Below are 15478 nucleotides of genomic sequence, written 5' to 3'. Positions count from 1 at the left end.
TGTCCTAAACAATATACTATAAAATATGTGAACAGAAACTGATAGAACTAAAAGGAGAAATACAAAAATTCACAATTAAAATCAGAGATGACTACATTCTACTTCCAACACTTAATAAAACAACTAGGAAGAAAAATGAACAAGGATTTAGAAGAAATGAACACCATCTCATTGAATAGAATCTGGTAGGCATTTGTAGAGCAAGCTATCCAACAAGAATAGAATACATCTTCTTTTCAGGTGTCTGTAGAACAGATACTAAGATAGACCATATTCTGATTCATAAAACCTTAACAAATTTAAAAGAATTTAAATCATACAGAGTGTGTTCTATGAGTACAATTGGAATCAAATTAGAATTCTGTCACAGAACGATAACATTTCTTCAAATCTTCAAACACTTAGAAAATAGAGGACACACTTTTAAATAATCCATGCATGAAAAAGGAATTCTCAAGGAAAATCAAAATACTTTGAACTGAATGAAAATGGAAATATATCAAAATCTGTGTAACATAACCAAAGCAGTGCTGAGATGGAAATTCGTAACACTAAATGCTTACATTAAAAAAGATGATAAGACAGAAATCCATATAATCTGAGCTCCCAGTTCAAGAACCATGGAAAAAGAGAACAAAAGAAGATGACAGCCAGCAGAAGGAAGGAAATAATAAAAGTAAGAACAGACAGAAATCAATGAAATTGAAAACAGAAAAACAATAGAGAAAATCAGTGAAACAAAGAGCTGATTCTTTGAACAGACCATTAAAATTGAAGCTTCTAGCAAGGCTGATAAAGTAAAAAGAGAAAAGACACAAATCACCAATATCAGGGAATGTCGGTTTAACAGGGGATGTCATATAGACCTTACAGCCAGCAAAAAAATAATAAGGGGACACCACAACTTTATACACATAAATTTGACAATGTAGCTAAATGGAAGGAATCAAAAAATCAAAGTGGAAAAACACAACCTATCGTAATTTGCTCAATCTGAAATGAATTAGTTTTATCCAGAAAATAGGAGAAGAGGGGACAAAGACAGTACAACAAAAATTCACCATTTTTATAGGCTAAAAAAAAAAAATCACGTGGTAATATTAGTCAATGGAGAAAAAACATTTGACAAAATTCAACACCTATTGATAATAAAAACCCTTAGAAACATCCTCAGTTTGATAAAAGGCATCTACAAAAACGTATAGCTATCATTATACTTAGTAGTGCAAGCTTGAGCTATTCTTTCCCTAAGATTAGTTAGTAACCAAGTGGCTCCATGGCTTTCTTCTCTGTATGTCTTCCCATGGCCACCTTATAAGGACATCAGTAGCTGGATTTAAAGCTCATTCTAATCCAGTGGGACCCCACCAGCTAAATACGTTTGCAGTGGGGCACCCAGGTTAAAGCCTCAGCCTTCAGCTCAAGTCATGATCCCAGGATCCTGGGATCTAGCCCCGCATCGCATCCGGCTTTCTGCTTGGCACGGAGCCTGCTTCCTTTCCTCTCCCTCTGCCTGCCTCTCTGCCTACTTGTGATCTCTGTCTGTCAAATAAATAAAACCTTTAAAAAATTAAATTAATAATAATAAGTAAATAAATACATTTGCAATGACCTTATATCCAAATCGAGTCATACTGTAAAATTCTAGTAGACTGAATTTGAATGGAGGAGGGAGGCATGGGGAGACACTATTCAACCCAATACTGTACCCTGGTTGTTTCAGTGTCAGTATTCTGGTTGTGACATTATACTACAGGTTTGCAAGATCTGACCATTGGCGGAAGCTGGGTAGAGGATACATAGGATCTCTGTGAAGTTACAATGTCGTGAGAATCTATAATTATCTCAGAATAAAACATTAAATTTTAAAAATCATATATTTGCTATTCTCAAGGGTATGTATTCAGAATATCTCACTAGGCACACTGCTGGAAACAGATATCTGGTTTGCTTTCTATACTTTTTTTCCTATTGTAATGCTGTAAACATAAAAATACAAAAAATATTTCAAACCTACAAAAATGTACCAGTCTCATTTTTTGTTTGTTTGTTTCATTAAGTCCAGAAAAGTTTGTACATTCTTTTATGGCCTCATAAAGAATACAATGCACAAATAATTTATACCATTTAAAACATATGCAAACAATAAAATGTGCCCTTTATTTTTAAGAGATCAATAATAAGACTTTAAAAAAATTTAATAGAAGTTCTGTGAAACTTGTACTGGGTGAATAATTTCTTAAGTAACAAAATTATATAAAAGTAATGACTGGACCATTCTAAGAATTTCAAATCTCAACATTTGAGGATATGGGTAAACACTGCATTCTGTAATACAGTAGTACAGGAATTCTGTCTCACAGATTAAACTAGAATCCAGTAAATTTTCCTTGAACTGTCCTTTATTTCATTTATTGAATCAACAGTGATTCCAAATAATTCATAGGCAAAAATAGAATTGACTTAGGGTTTTTGAGGAGTTCAGCTAGTATCTGTGATTTACCTCAGTCAGTATATACTGTATTTACCAACAACAATAAAACTAAAATGAAAATCACCAAAGGAATAGATCATACACAACAAATATATATGTTCAAATATGTATTTTTATAAAGACATCTATAAAGTTGAGGTTATTTTTCAATAACTATTATCTCACTATTGACTTGGGTAGCTTAGCAGAAGATCTGAAGAGTATTTTGCTTCAGGCAGTATTTTCTCAAGACTTTATTCATCACATTTCTCTTTTGATAGCTCAAGAAGATTCTTTTGACTGGTTATTCTATTTGATTCATTCAAAATATACCAAAAGCTAAAAGCTTATTTTTTAAAAAATGACCAGGTATTAGAATGTTTTAACCTGTTTCCTTGATAAAACCGGTTTCCCTCCTAACGTTTTCAACCTCATATATTCCTCACAATTGCATGGTCAAGACAGACTTTGTAAGAGTAGACTTCTCTTTGTAGTAACTGTAATTTCCAAAACAATGTAACAACTCTAAATTTTAAGTTAATTTTAATCTATTGAAAGAAAAAAAATGGAGACTTTTCAGGTAATAAAACATACAATTGTTAATTAAAATGATAGTGTGAAAGACTCTACAAGTGAAGAAATTACATTTGTTAATTTGCAGTTATAGGAGATTTTCTACATATTGTACCCTACATTAGTAAAGGTTCTCCAGAGAAACAGACCATTAAGATATATGTTTAGATATATAAGAAGAGACTTATTATAGGAATTGACTTGCAGAATTATGGAAATGGGGTCACTGGTGTAATTCCTAGTTTTCCAGAACCAGGAACTCTAATGTCCAAGAGCAGGGGAAGATGGATTCCACAGCTCAAAAATAGAGAAAGAGATTTTACCCTTCATTCACCTTTTCTCTCTACCTGGGTTCTCAATGGATTGGATAGTGTTGCCCCCACCCCCATTGGTGAAGGCTGTCTTCTTTTTTTTTTTTTTTTTTAAAGATTTTATTTATTTATTTGTCAGAGAAAGAGGGAGAGAGAGCGAGCACAGGCAGACAGAGAGGCAGGCAGAGGCAGAGGGAGAAGCAGGCTCCCCGCCGAGCAAGGAGCCCGATGTGGGACTCGATCCCAGGACGCTGAGATCATGACCTGAGCCGAAGGCAGCAGCTCAACCCACTGAGCCATCCAGGCGCCCCAAGGCTGTCTTCTTTACTCAATCTGCTGATTCAAATGCTAGTCTCTCTCAGAAACATCCTGACAGACACACCTAGAAACGTTTTAGCAGCTTTGTGGGCATCCCTTAGCCAGACAAGTTGACATATAAATTAACCATCACAAGACTTGTAAGCCTATAAGGATATTAAAAATTGTTTTCATTTTATGTGAAATATATATCACTGACATCATTTTTATTTATATTTAAAGAGGTGAAGCATTTATTTCTGAATTTTCTGTCATTAGTGTGCCAAATACTTTCGCTGTTGAAAGCAACAAAATTAATCATTTTTGGCTGTGGCTGATATTACGATGCACAATAGCAACAATTCCAGTAAACTTAAGTGAGAATGCTGGTAGTGTCCAGACTAAGCAAACTAGGAGTGCCCATTTATTTTCACTACAGTGGCTGGCATGGGGGGTGGGAGGGAGAAGAGAGAGATTAAGTCATGTACTCCTAGGAGAAAAAGAAAAAAAATCTGCAGAATATTTTTCAGAACTGAAAAACTATTTTAGGAAGAGGGGTTAATGTAATAGCCTTCAGGTAACGCTTATGATTGTGTGTGTGTGCATGCAGAAAATTGAGAGATGCATGATACCTACAGTTTGCCTTAGAGTTTAAACTATAAGCAAATATATTGAGTACATTTATATAAAAGTTAGGATCATTTAGCCTAAAATATGTTAATTTCTCTATGAGCTTCTACGTGTAACCCATGTGACTGGAATTTGATAGTTCTTCACATTAAGAGAATGAGAATTATCTAAGACCTCTATTATTTCAGTCATTTATGTACAAGGGTGAGCATTCCAAATTATCAGACGAAAACAGCAGCTAGCTTTCATTAAAGGAAGTGGCAAAGACATTTACTTATTAAAATCTTTAAAACAAAAGCAACTATAGCTTTATATTATATAATATACTGCTAAACTTGATTCTCTTCTGCTTTCCATACAGCTTCAAATAGCTTCTTAGTCATTTTTAGCCAGAACTTTGGATGCATTTGACATTAAGTGTCAAATGTGGGTTCCACACAAACTAGCTGAACTTCAGGCATCAAAACAGAAGGGAATCAAGGGCAAGCAATATTTATTCACAGATCATTGGTCAACATATGAAGAAACGTGGACAATTCTAAATTAGTCACCTTAGCAGTTCTGAGATTTGGATCACATATGCAGATAATATATTCTGGAAAAGTTCTAGAAAGTATCTGGTGAGTCATGTAGCTGGGGTAGAGAGAGATGCACCATTGGTGGCATGCGCTCTTCGTTATATCTACTGCTTGCCCTTCTGTGGACCAAAAGAAAAGGGAGACAACTCCACCAGAAGCCACCCAGTAGAGACTTTTTCCATATATGTTATAGCGGTAGGCCCTCTCCCACTGCGCTCAATCCTCTGAAGCGGATTCCATTTATTTAGAATCCAAATATAGAATGGTAGAGATAAAATTAACCTTAAGGATTGTTCCACCATTTAGGAAAGTTAATCTCAGCATTATTAAATCACCGGGCTAATAAGTGATAAAGCTGCTGATCAAACAGTCTCCGAGATTTCTAGTCCTGCTTCCTTGAACTACACTATTCTGCTTTTTGCCCACTCCCTCTCCTTCTTATCTAGGATGTAACTAAGAAGCCGTGGAATAATATCTTGGTGGCACTTGTCCTTCTCTGTACACAAAGAAAAATCGTATTGCTGACCATGGCATTTTGTTTAGTTCTTAAGGGATCTCTGTATTTTTTCTAAACAGCCTCAAAACCAGTGGACTTGAACTCATGCACTGGCCCCGTCCCTAATACTACACAGCTGTGCCACATTCCCTGTCCTGTTGAATGTGAGGTGTCGCCTTGGTCGGCTTGGGGACCATGTACTTTCGAAAACTGTAATGACCAGCAAGGCAAAAAAGGTATGTACTAGTAACACGGTATGCTTAAAACTCCCATCAGTTGAGTCAGACACGAGTTATTTTAAATAATACCATCAGTGTGCCAAATACTTTCGCGGCCACTATTACTCTCTGTTACTTGTGCTTATTCATTCATCTGTGGTATTTTCCAGGATGGCTAAAGAGTATTGAATGCAAAAATGAATAAACCTATTCTGAGGTTGGTACCAGAACATATTCAAAGATGAATAAACCTATTCTGAGGTTGGTACCAAAACTGAAGTTAATGATCTAAATCTTTGTCCCCTTATCTGTAAAAGGGATGTAATATCTGCTACTGAAGTTTTCTCTAAAGATTCAATGAGATAATAAGCATAAAGCACTCAATTCAGTGCCTGATCCATAGGTAGTCCTCAAAAAAACAAAACAAAACAAAAAAAAAAAACACTGTATTACTCTGAAGGTAAGAAAGGAAAAAAAAAAAAACTATTGCTCTTATGATGCTAATGATATATCTAAGAGGAGTAGATGAAATGTAGTGGTTTCCTTTGTGGTGGTGTGATGGGGTAGTTCTCACAGGACCTAGTAATGAAAAACATTTTCTTCCAAAGACAGTCTTCTAGTGATTCTAATATGTTCACATAGCAATAAACAGACTTATTAATTTTGGTACACCCTGTCCAGAAGGACAACACGTAGGTGCTATTAAAGCACAGAGCACGACTCTGAAGAGACCTCATTAGAGCCCAGATGCTTTATATCATCACTGGTTCATATTTCTAGGGCTTCGAAAATCAAGGCTCAAAGAGACACTTTATCTGGGACCATCCAACTTCTCAGAGGTTTCTTTTCAAATTTAATTATGTGATAGTGCTGAAAAATTCAAAGTAATAGCACTTTCCCTGGTCATGAATATTTCTAAATAGCTTGAGATTTCATTGTCTCTTTGAATATTTTATAACTACAGATTTTTCCAAATCAACCGAAATCATTTTCTGTGTGCGTCTTTGTCTATCTGTCTGTCTTTCCTGCTCTGCTTCTGCCTCTCTACCCCTCTCCAGTCCTGTGAAGGAGATAAGACATATATGATTTTTCTTGCCTTCCCTCCTTGGCCATTCTGTTCATTCATTTATTCACTTAATAAATGATTAATGGGCTCACATAAACTAGAGTTTGGGGATATACAAGTGATTAAAGCAAATACGAATTTTACCCTCTGCCCTCATCTAGCTTTCCCTCAAGTTTTCATTCAGCCTTTGGAAATACTCAGCCCAGGGCAGTAACAATAAGTATGTCCTTCCCCAATAATTCAGGTTTCAAACTGAGGAAGCGGCGTATCACCAATGAGCCCACTGGAGGCTCTGGGGGCACTGGGAACTGCCCTCACTTACTGGAAGCCATTCCCTGTGAAGAGCCATCCTGCTATGACTGGAAAGCAGTGAGGCTTGGAGACTGTGAACCAGACAATGGAAAAGAGTGTGGCCCAGGCACCCAAGTTCAGGAGGTGGTGTGCATCAACAGTGACGGTGAGTCGGGCAGGTGCCTCTACCCTGCTGGCGAATGTCTTTTCAACCTTGGCGCTATGCCTTCACTTAGTTAAAATCTCCTGTCTCTTCATCAAAATGCGTTCCCCGTACAAATGCAGAAATAGCTGCTTCTTTCTTTCTTCTTTCCTTCCTTCTTCCTTTTTGCTTTCCCTCTCGCTGTTCTTCCCTTCTCTCTTTCCCCTTTTCTCTTTCTTTCCTTTTTTCTTTTCTTCCTTCTTTTTTTTTTTTTTTTGGTTTCTTTTTCTTTTCTTACCCCCTATTTCTTAGCCTCTCATTCTCTCTCTCTCTCTTTCCAATGGTGGCAATGAGGAGGTTCTTTGAACAATCACAGGGTATTTTTTAATTTGAAAGCAGGTAACATAGAATAAGAATTAAATCCTCATCAAGGCAATAAATTTTAAATTGCCATTTAAAAATAGCAGGAGGAGCACCTGGGTGGCTCAGTTAGTTGAACATCCAACTCTTGATCTCGGCCCAGGTCTTGATTTCTGGGTGGTGAGTTCAAACCCTGTGTCAGTCTCCATGCTGGGCATGGAACCTACTTTAAAAAAATTTAGCCTGCAACGGTAACATTTTCTAAGTGGGCATTTTTAATTTGCAAAAATATTTAAATAAAGAAGGATTGCAAGAATTAGTTGACTTGACTCAAGATGCCTTTATTTTCTGCTCTGATATTGTGTCTTAGGATGTAATTTAATTTCCAGACAACTAAGCCACATGGCCTATTGTGGTCTAGGTTCCTGAATCAACCTCTGACTCCTGCCCCACCCCCACCCCACACCTCCCCAGCCCCACCCAGGAATGTCCTAGAAGTACTGCGATGGTGATTTTCCACAAGATTCCTTTCCTAAACCATAAGAATTGCCATAAAAATCATCATAATAATTTTTTTTTTAAAAATTACCTTAGACTTTCACAACTGATTTTTGTTTGATAAAATATACTGTCTTATTGTTACTCTGATGTAAGATTTTTTTATATTCTTTCCATGAATGCTGTTACTATTTTGGGGAGATCCCCTTACGCTTCAGTAATCTCTGAGTCACACTTAGGAAACATAGAGCTCCTCACGACATAGTTTAAAACCTTTGACTAAGATCATCTCTAAGGGTCCTTTCAACTCTCGAATGCTGTGACTCTGCACATCAGAGCAGCATGAGCACCAACCCCCAGGGTCCCATGATTTGACAGTTTATGCGGTTTACAGCATATGCAGAAACATTCTGGTGCCTCCTCAGGGGCAGTGGAACATCTGGTAACCGTCATATTTCCTTCCATCCTATTTTCTTCCAGCAAGCAGAATTGTTTCCTCCTGTGACTCAGTCACTGTTCAGTAGAGAAAGATACTCTCTGGGGTAAGACATGGACAGACCCTGCTAGTACTGAGAAATTAGCCTTTCGACTTTGAAACGTACAGTGTTGTCTTTGTCCAGGGAGCAACATCATCAAGCAGGACAGCATTGGGTAAAATCCAGACCGGCACTTGAGGTGGAAAGGCAGAAAAGGGGATTATTGCTTCAGATATTTTAGGATGAATTTTATGTATTCTGGGTTTTTTTCTAGATTTAGTGCTTTTCACAGATAATTACCCATGATACATCCTCTCTTTAGCTCTGACCCAGTTCTACTCTAAAGGGAAAGAAAAGAAGGACATTGACATCTAATGGGGAAAAGAAGCAAAAGAATTGCATTTATCCATCTACTTTAAATCTTTGTTTGGATTAGATGGCAATCTATGTTTTCTTCTTTCTGAGTTGCTTTGAAAATAATGAGTCATGTTTATTTCAGCATCACTGGTATCTCCCTTACTGATACTTCTTACTAATTTTTTTCCTAAATTCAAAATTTTTTCACGTCCTTCTCTAGACCTGGGGATCCCACACATTGTATAAGGTGTATGTGAGTAAACTAAGATGACCAAAAAGAACTCCAATAAGATAGAAAAGTTCCTTGTGCATGGAACTTCTGCCTAAATATTATTAAATGAAAAATGAGAGATCAGTGATCTTCTTGGGTGTTTGTACAAATTCAGTGTATTTTAAATACACGAGAGGAACTGGCTATCTTAAAAATATCCATAGTTGATTTTTATTTTGTCAGCTAAAAAATATTTCATGACACAAGTAATCACCCCCTAAATTATCTTATGGAACGCTAAAACACGAAAATACAGGCAGAGGAAGGAGTTACGTATGTCTTGTTATTTTGAAAAATAATGTACCTTATATCTTAAAACACGCATTGGTAACTCCCAGGATGCCTCAGCTGGTCTCACTTTGCCTCTATCCCAGAAAGAGTGAATTAAGGAAAAGAAGTATGCTATTGATATTCAGTTTGTTCTTATTGTCCTTTATCAGGACATGTCTTTCCTCATTAAATTTTACTTCCTAACATGAATTTGTTATGGTGCAACTCAGTATTTTAACTGGCTTACCTAAGGAGCTGTATAAAATCAGGGCAGTTCTTCATCATTATAAATTCTCGAGGCTGCTCAAACTTGTATATGCTGAAACCTAATTGTGCTGATAGAACAGAGCAAAAGCTGGAGACTTGTAAATACTACTCCAGTATTATCATGTGGTCACCTGGTAAGTGTTTAGCAGCTGCACCAAATGTTGTTTTGTAATTAAATCGAACCCAGGGAATTAAAGTTGATTAGTTGTACAGACTCTACCCCTAGGCCTGGCTGCAGCTATAGATTTTGTTTTATAATTAAGTTAAAGCTCAACTAGGGAAATGAAAAAATTAGAGCCTGTGAATGTTAGCAAATAATAAAAAGGCTTTTTTTTTTTTTTCTCTCCCACGTTCCTCACAAATTTCACAACTTTGTTAGCAACCTCAAAGCATTTGAAGCCTCTTTTCTTTTTCCTGAAATATCCTCTGCCCAGGCTTCCCAAGATCATTAGGATTTGTTGCTGGTTATTATTCACTTTTCCAATTGTCTTTCAAGAAGCAGGATTGGGGAAGGGTTTTGAGAATACTCAGGAGGAATTTTACATAGATTCTCTGACAGACAGAGGGTATAAACAGAAATGTGAGACAAAGGAGAACTCAGAAGACAATTAGACTCCACAAAAAGAGATAAATATGTGACGTGTAGTAGAAAAAATATCGTCCATAATTTAAGGATCGTCAGAAAAGCAGTTCCCAACCTCTGAGCACAAATACAGGAATTATTCCAAACGTCTGATGGTGACATTGGGGTTGGGAAGAGGAGCGATCCTAGAGTTTTGTGGACTTTTAAGAAAAACTAAAAGCTGCCCTATTTCTATTTTTGTGAAATTTGTGTGTTTTATTTAAAGGCATAATTTGGTGGGGCAAGAATACTTTTAGGACTCTTGGTTGGTACAGTAACTATTTGGTTATTTAGAGATAGAACAAAGCAAGACTTTTTAGGCTGAGAGTGGAAGAGAAAAATCCATTGTCTTATTGATTACTTAAGGAGACTATAAACTAAATATTGTTTGCACATAGCCCTCTCCTCTGTTGAAAAAAAATGATGCCACCCATATCACATTACTATGTGCTCTATTTCAGATATGAGAATGTCAAAGCCACAGTTTTGTATTTTGTTTTGGTATTACAGTATAAGCAGTGAACTTCAGCCGTTTCAAAATACCTACCACTCCTATGCTACACTTCTTAGTCTTTCCACATCAGCAAAAGCTAACATGTAACCACTGACATTGATGTGTGTGACTCACATTCATACCTGACAGATTTTTATGAAAACAAAATACAATATTTCTGTGGAAGTAAATCAATACAATTCATCATTACATTGCTCCTAAAGGCACAGTAAAAATAGCAGTGACCAGCCAGGGCCCTCAAAGTATACCATGTTATTCACGGAGCACTGTGGTTCTGGCTCACCTTCTTCCTCTTCCATTGGGTAAGGCAAGTCATGTCAACATTTAAATAAATGAAAATGCCATTATTATATGGATAACCTGTAATCACTCTGATTTGTTAAAATCAGCTGACTTGAAATGTCACTAACAACAAATAATTTCCGTACACCCAAAACTTGATTGTAACACACCATTGGATCATGCCACCCTGGTTAAAAATTATTGAATTATTAAGAACATCTGCCAACAGATGCCTCATGTACAAATGGAAGTACTACATCAATAATGTAAATGGATATAAGATACATTATGTATATATTCATTTTAGTCGGCTATTTTTTCAGTTTACCCTGTGAGATGCTAGATCCATTCTTGCAAAGAGTTTTCTGGATCCCCCAGTATCAGAATCTCCTTAAGTATGCTCTGAACTCAGAATCCTCAGTCTTCTTTTCTACAGACCCAATGAATGCAGTCTGTGCAGGCAAGTCCCAGAAAGTGCATTTTTATGCAGCTCCCTAGATTGTTGCCATGTACAATGAAGTTTATGAACCAGTCTACTACAATAAGAAAAGGATTGTTTCAGTGGAGCCTAAGGCTCAACTCTGTTACCCAAACACTGTCAGCACCAGAGCAAACTGATTCGATTTGGATAATGCTGTAAAAGACCCGTGAATAAGAAGACATTGAGATTGGTAGTGAGGCAGGCCTTTACAGTAAGTTCTTCTGCCTCTTTTGGAACCACTTCTGCATCTCATCAGAAGTGCCACAGGAGCCAGCTGTGAAGAACAGGAGATGATGATATTAATGTTCGGGGCCACGGCTTGTCACGTGACTGCTTATTCTTTCTGAAGTATTGAGTCCGAGTTTCTTCCTTCTGGAATGAGCTGTGCATCCATACTTGAGTAGAGGGAAGGAAAGACTTGAATACTATTTCTCTCCCAAGTACTTCAGGCCATACTTCTTTTTTCCCACATGTTCAGTAGTAAGAGGAATATAAGGAAGGGGCTATCGTTTCAATATCTTGAGGTAAACACAGAAGTAAACATCTAGAAAACATTGAAAATCTTAACCTTTGGAAGGCAAGACTCAGTGTAGGGAAGGATGGAGTGAGGTACTGCTCTATTTTATTTTAAACCTTGTAGTATAATTTTTGTCCAATTTATAAATTGTATAAACATGGAATTAATTTGTCCAAATATGTATTTATTAAGAAAACAGTGTGGAGGTGGACAGAGGTATGTGGAATGAGAAGTTAAAGAATGGGGAGCAGTTGGGGCACCTGGGTGGCTCAGTGGGTTAAAGCTTCTGCCTTCGGCTCGGGTCATGATCCCAGGGTCCTGGGATAGAGCCCCGCATCGGGCTCTTTGCTCAGCAGGGAGCCTGCTTCCCTTCCCCTCTCTCTGCCTGCCTCTCTGCCTACTCGTGATCTCTGTCTGTCAAATAAATAAATAAAATCTTAAAAAAAAAAAAAAGAATGGAGAGCAGAGTATTCCAAGAATAGGAAGAGAGATTATAAAGTTTATAGTTGAGACTAATATTTTGACTAATTGAGAGTATTCATAAGCTCTCTTGGAAGCATAAGCCAGGCCAAGGTTTATGATGCACACAGTTTATTAAGGATATGCTCCCAGGAGAAACCAGTAAGAGGAGCGGGAGTAAAGAAGCAAAATCGAGAAGAGGAAATGTGTGTTGGGTTCCCAAGACTGCAATATGGTTCTGTGATTCACTAGAAGGACTCATAGAACTCAACACAGAGTCATACCCACAAGTATGATCTTTTACAGTGAGAAAATACAAAGTGTGAGAAAATACAAAGTAGAATCAGCAAAGGGAAAAGGCACATGGGGCAAAGTCTAGAGGAAACCAAGCACAAGTTTCCAAGGGTCCTCTCCCCATGGCATCACCAATGCATTGCGACAGACCACATGCAGCATTGTCTTCAGGGAAGCTCATCTGAGTCTAGGTGTTCAGGTTTATGTCGGGGATCAGCCATGTAGTCACCCTCTGCCAAGCTCATAAAAATTATTCTAGACTCCCAGAAGGAAAGTACATGACCGACCTAAACCACATTGCTTGTGCAAATACTTTAAGCACAGTGATCAACACTTCTCATTTAGAGAATAGTGGAAGCCTCCAGGAACTTAAGTTCCCAGATGCAAGCCAGGGGTCAGCCTAGTGAACAAGACTGTCTAAGGGTGACACTCTTGGGCCTGCTGCGTTAACTGTTTTGCACAGGAAAACAGCGAAGTTGCAGACTCACTCTGATTAAGGGAGATACTCTGGAGTTTAAATTAAACCACAAAGGTTGTGATTTTAGGAAAAAAGAAGCTGGGCTTTTTAAACTTGTACTGGTCACCTGTTGGCTCACAGCTGCTACAGGAAGGAGGAAGATGGGTCCCAGAAACTTCTAGTTCTCTCTATTAGTCGGACGACTCTAGTGCCCAGGGTAATTCACCTGAAGGTCAATATGAGATATTAGCCCCAGAATCTGAGAGATGGGTGCAAAGATCCAGGAGTGAAAAGGGTCCCAGGAGTTCCAAGCTCTGCAACAATATTGTCCAGGAAGAGATTCAGTTATGGTGGGGAAGGTTTATAAATGTTATGTGTACTAAGCAAACCTAAAACCTTATGATTGTGTCTTTAGTACCACTACAGAGGAATATCCATGAGGATACGCGTTTTCCAATTTAGGGAAATGATTTGGTGGGACATTTTGGTTGACAGATATATGTACTCTTTATATTGCCTGATTAATAACAAGAGAAGAGCTGAGTTCTGCAAAATAAAATAGATATTTAAGCTACCTGTAGCAGTATGGAGAGAGAGGTATGGAGCTTGGGGATTGATATAAAGATGTGAGGAGGGTCTGAAAGAAGTGAGAGAAATGATTTCAATGAAGACAAAGTTTGAGGAGGGTCACAGCTAACTAGAAATACCCTTTGGTATGAAATAGGTTTCTTTAGGATGGTACAATTTTCTTGAGGTCATTATTAATAACCACCCCCTTTGTTCTACTAAGTATCCTGCTTTGAAAAGCAAGTGATCACCCTAGGAATGACTGATGGAGGCAAATATTTGGAATGAGAAGTTTTAGGAGAAATATTAGCTCCGTGAAAACCCCAACAGAAAATTAAGACAAGGAGGATCTACAGCCACTTAAGAGGCTGCTGAATTCCCCAGCCAAATTCAAGTAATTCTATTTGAATTTTAATGGAAAAATGGAACTTCAAAAGGCTGAAAAATCTGAAAACAAGCAACAGATACTGAGATTGTTTAATATTTGAAGATATTAGACTATCTTTTTGAGAACATAAAGAGTCTATTCATAAATATTTTTGTTCCTTTCCACCAGGAGAATAACTTTTGTGCTGTATTTTGTCATAATTATTTATAAATGATGGACAAGAAGTGAGAGTTAGGGAAACTTAAGTTAAAATTTGTGTAATTTTAGAAAAGAAACTAACCTAAGTCAGATTGACTTCTAAAACTTTGGTGAGAATTCCAGGTTTGGATCAATTCAAATGTCTGTAGAGCTAGATGAGAACACAATTTCAAAAGCAGGATCACTATCTGGAACTGGAATCTGCTTCTTAACACAAATTACACAGCCATTACATGGAAAAGCCGATCTTTTAAATGCAAGAATATGTCCTATAACTGAATTGTTTTTCCATAATTTAAGCAATAAATCAACTAAGAAGTTCCCCTTCCTGGAGAATGCTATGCCATTTAATGTGTTTGGAATATAATTAGGTTGGATGTTATGCTTAAATCTAAGGTCTCTTACTTTACAATTAGGATCATCTAACACTGTTGGTAGGAGTTTTTACCTATAATTGGGTTGAGATTCTTTATTTAATTTGTTGTAAAGATGAAAGTCATTATCGCTTTTTAGAAAATTAAGGCAGTAGGTTATTCTTTAGTGTTGGTTTGTAGTAACCACAATTTTATTTTGGCTTAAAAAATCTAGCATAGGATAACCTGATCTGACTACCGTGGGGTGTGTGTGTGTGTGTGTGTGTGTGTGTGTATGTGTATGTGTGCACACGCACGCACGTGTGTATTGTATTTTGTGTGTATTATATTTTGATACACTGCTTTTTTTCTTGGTTTTTTTTTAAGATTTTATTATTTATTTGTGAGAGAGAGACAGCTATAGGGACAGAGATAGTTAGGGAGCATGAGCCAGGAGGAGAGGGAGAAATAGGTTCCCCACTGAGCAGGGAGCCCAATGCAGTGTTCGAACCCAGGACCCTGGGATCATGACCTGAGCCAAAGGCAGACCCTTAACCATCCAAGCCACCCAGATGCCCCTGTTTTGATATATTGTTAATAAAAATTATTTTTTGTTTTTAAGGAAACCATCTGGATTGAGCCAGTGTTCTTTTGCACTTAAATGTCTTAGTGAAGAATAGGGCCTTATAAAGAATTTTCTTTTTTTTTAAAGTAAGGGAGAATTAGTGGAAGCCTCAGATGAGGCTAAATAAGTTAAATAAGCAATAGTTTA

General features: G+C 37.3%; 1 protein-coding gene across 2 annotated transcripts in view; it reads left to right on the top strand.

The window, feature by feature from the left end:
* Positions 1–15478, top strand: part of THSD7A (thrombospondin type 1 domain containing 7A) — a 439132-nt gene that overhangs the window by 275895 nt on the left and 147759 nt on the right. For both annotated transcript variants that reach the window (XM_044246118.1, XM_044246117.1), the window contains 2 exons: positions 5439–5594; positions 6887–7099. In XM_044246118.1, the coding sequence (XP_044102053.1) occupies positions 5439–5594; positions 6887–7099 (369 nt within the window). The remainder of the gene's footprint in view (positions 1–5438; positions 5595–6886; positions 7100–15478) is intronic.

This window comes from Neovison vison, chromosome 4 (genome assembly GCF_020171115.1).
Source record: "Neovison vison isolate M4711 chromosome 4, ASM_NN_V1, whole genome shotgun sequence".
NCBI classification, from domain to species: domain Eukaryota; kingdom Metazoa; phylum Chordata; class Mammalia; order Carnivora; family Mustelidae; genus Neogale; species Neogale vison.
The sequence above is the reverse complement of the archived record's forward strand: the minus strand, read 5'-3'. Positions and strand labels throughout refer to the sequence as shown.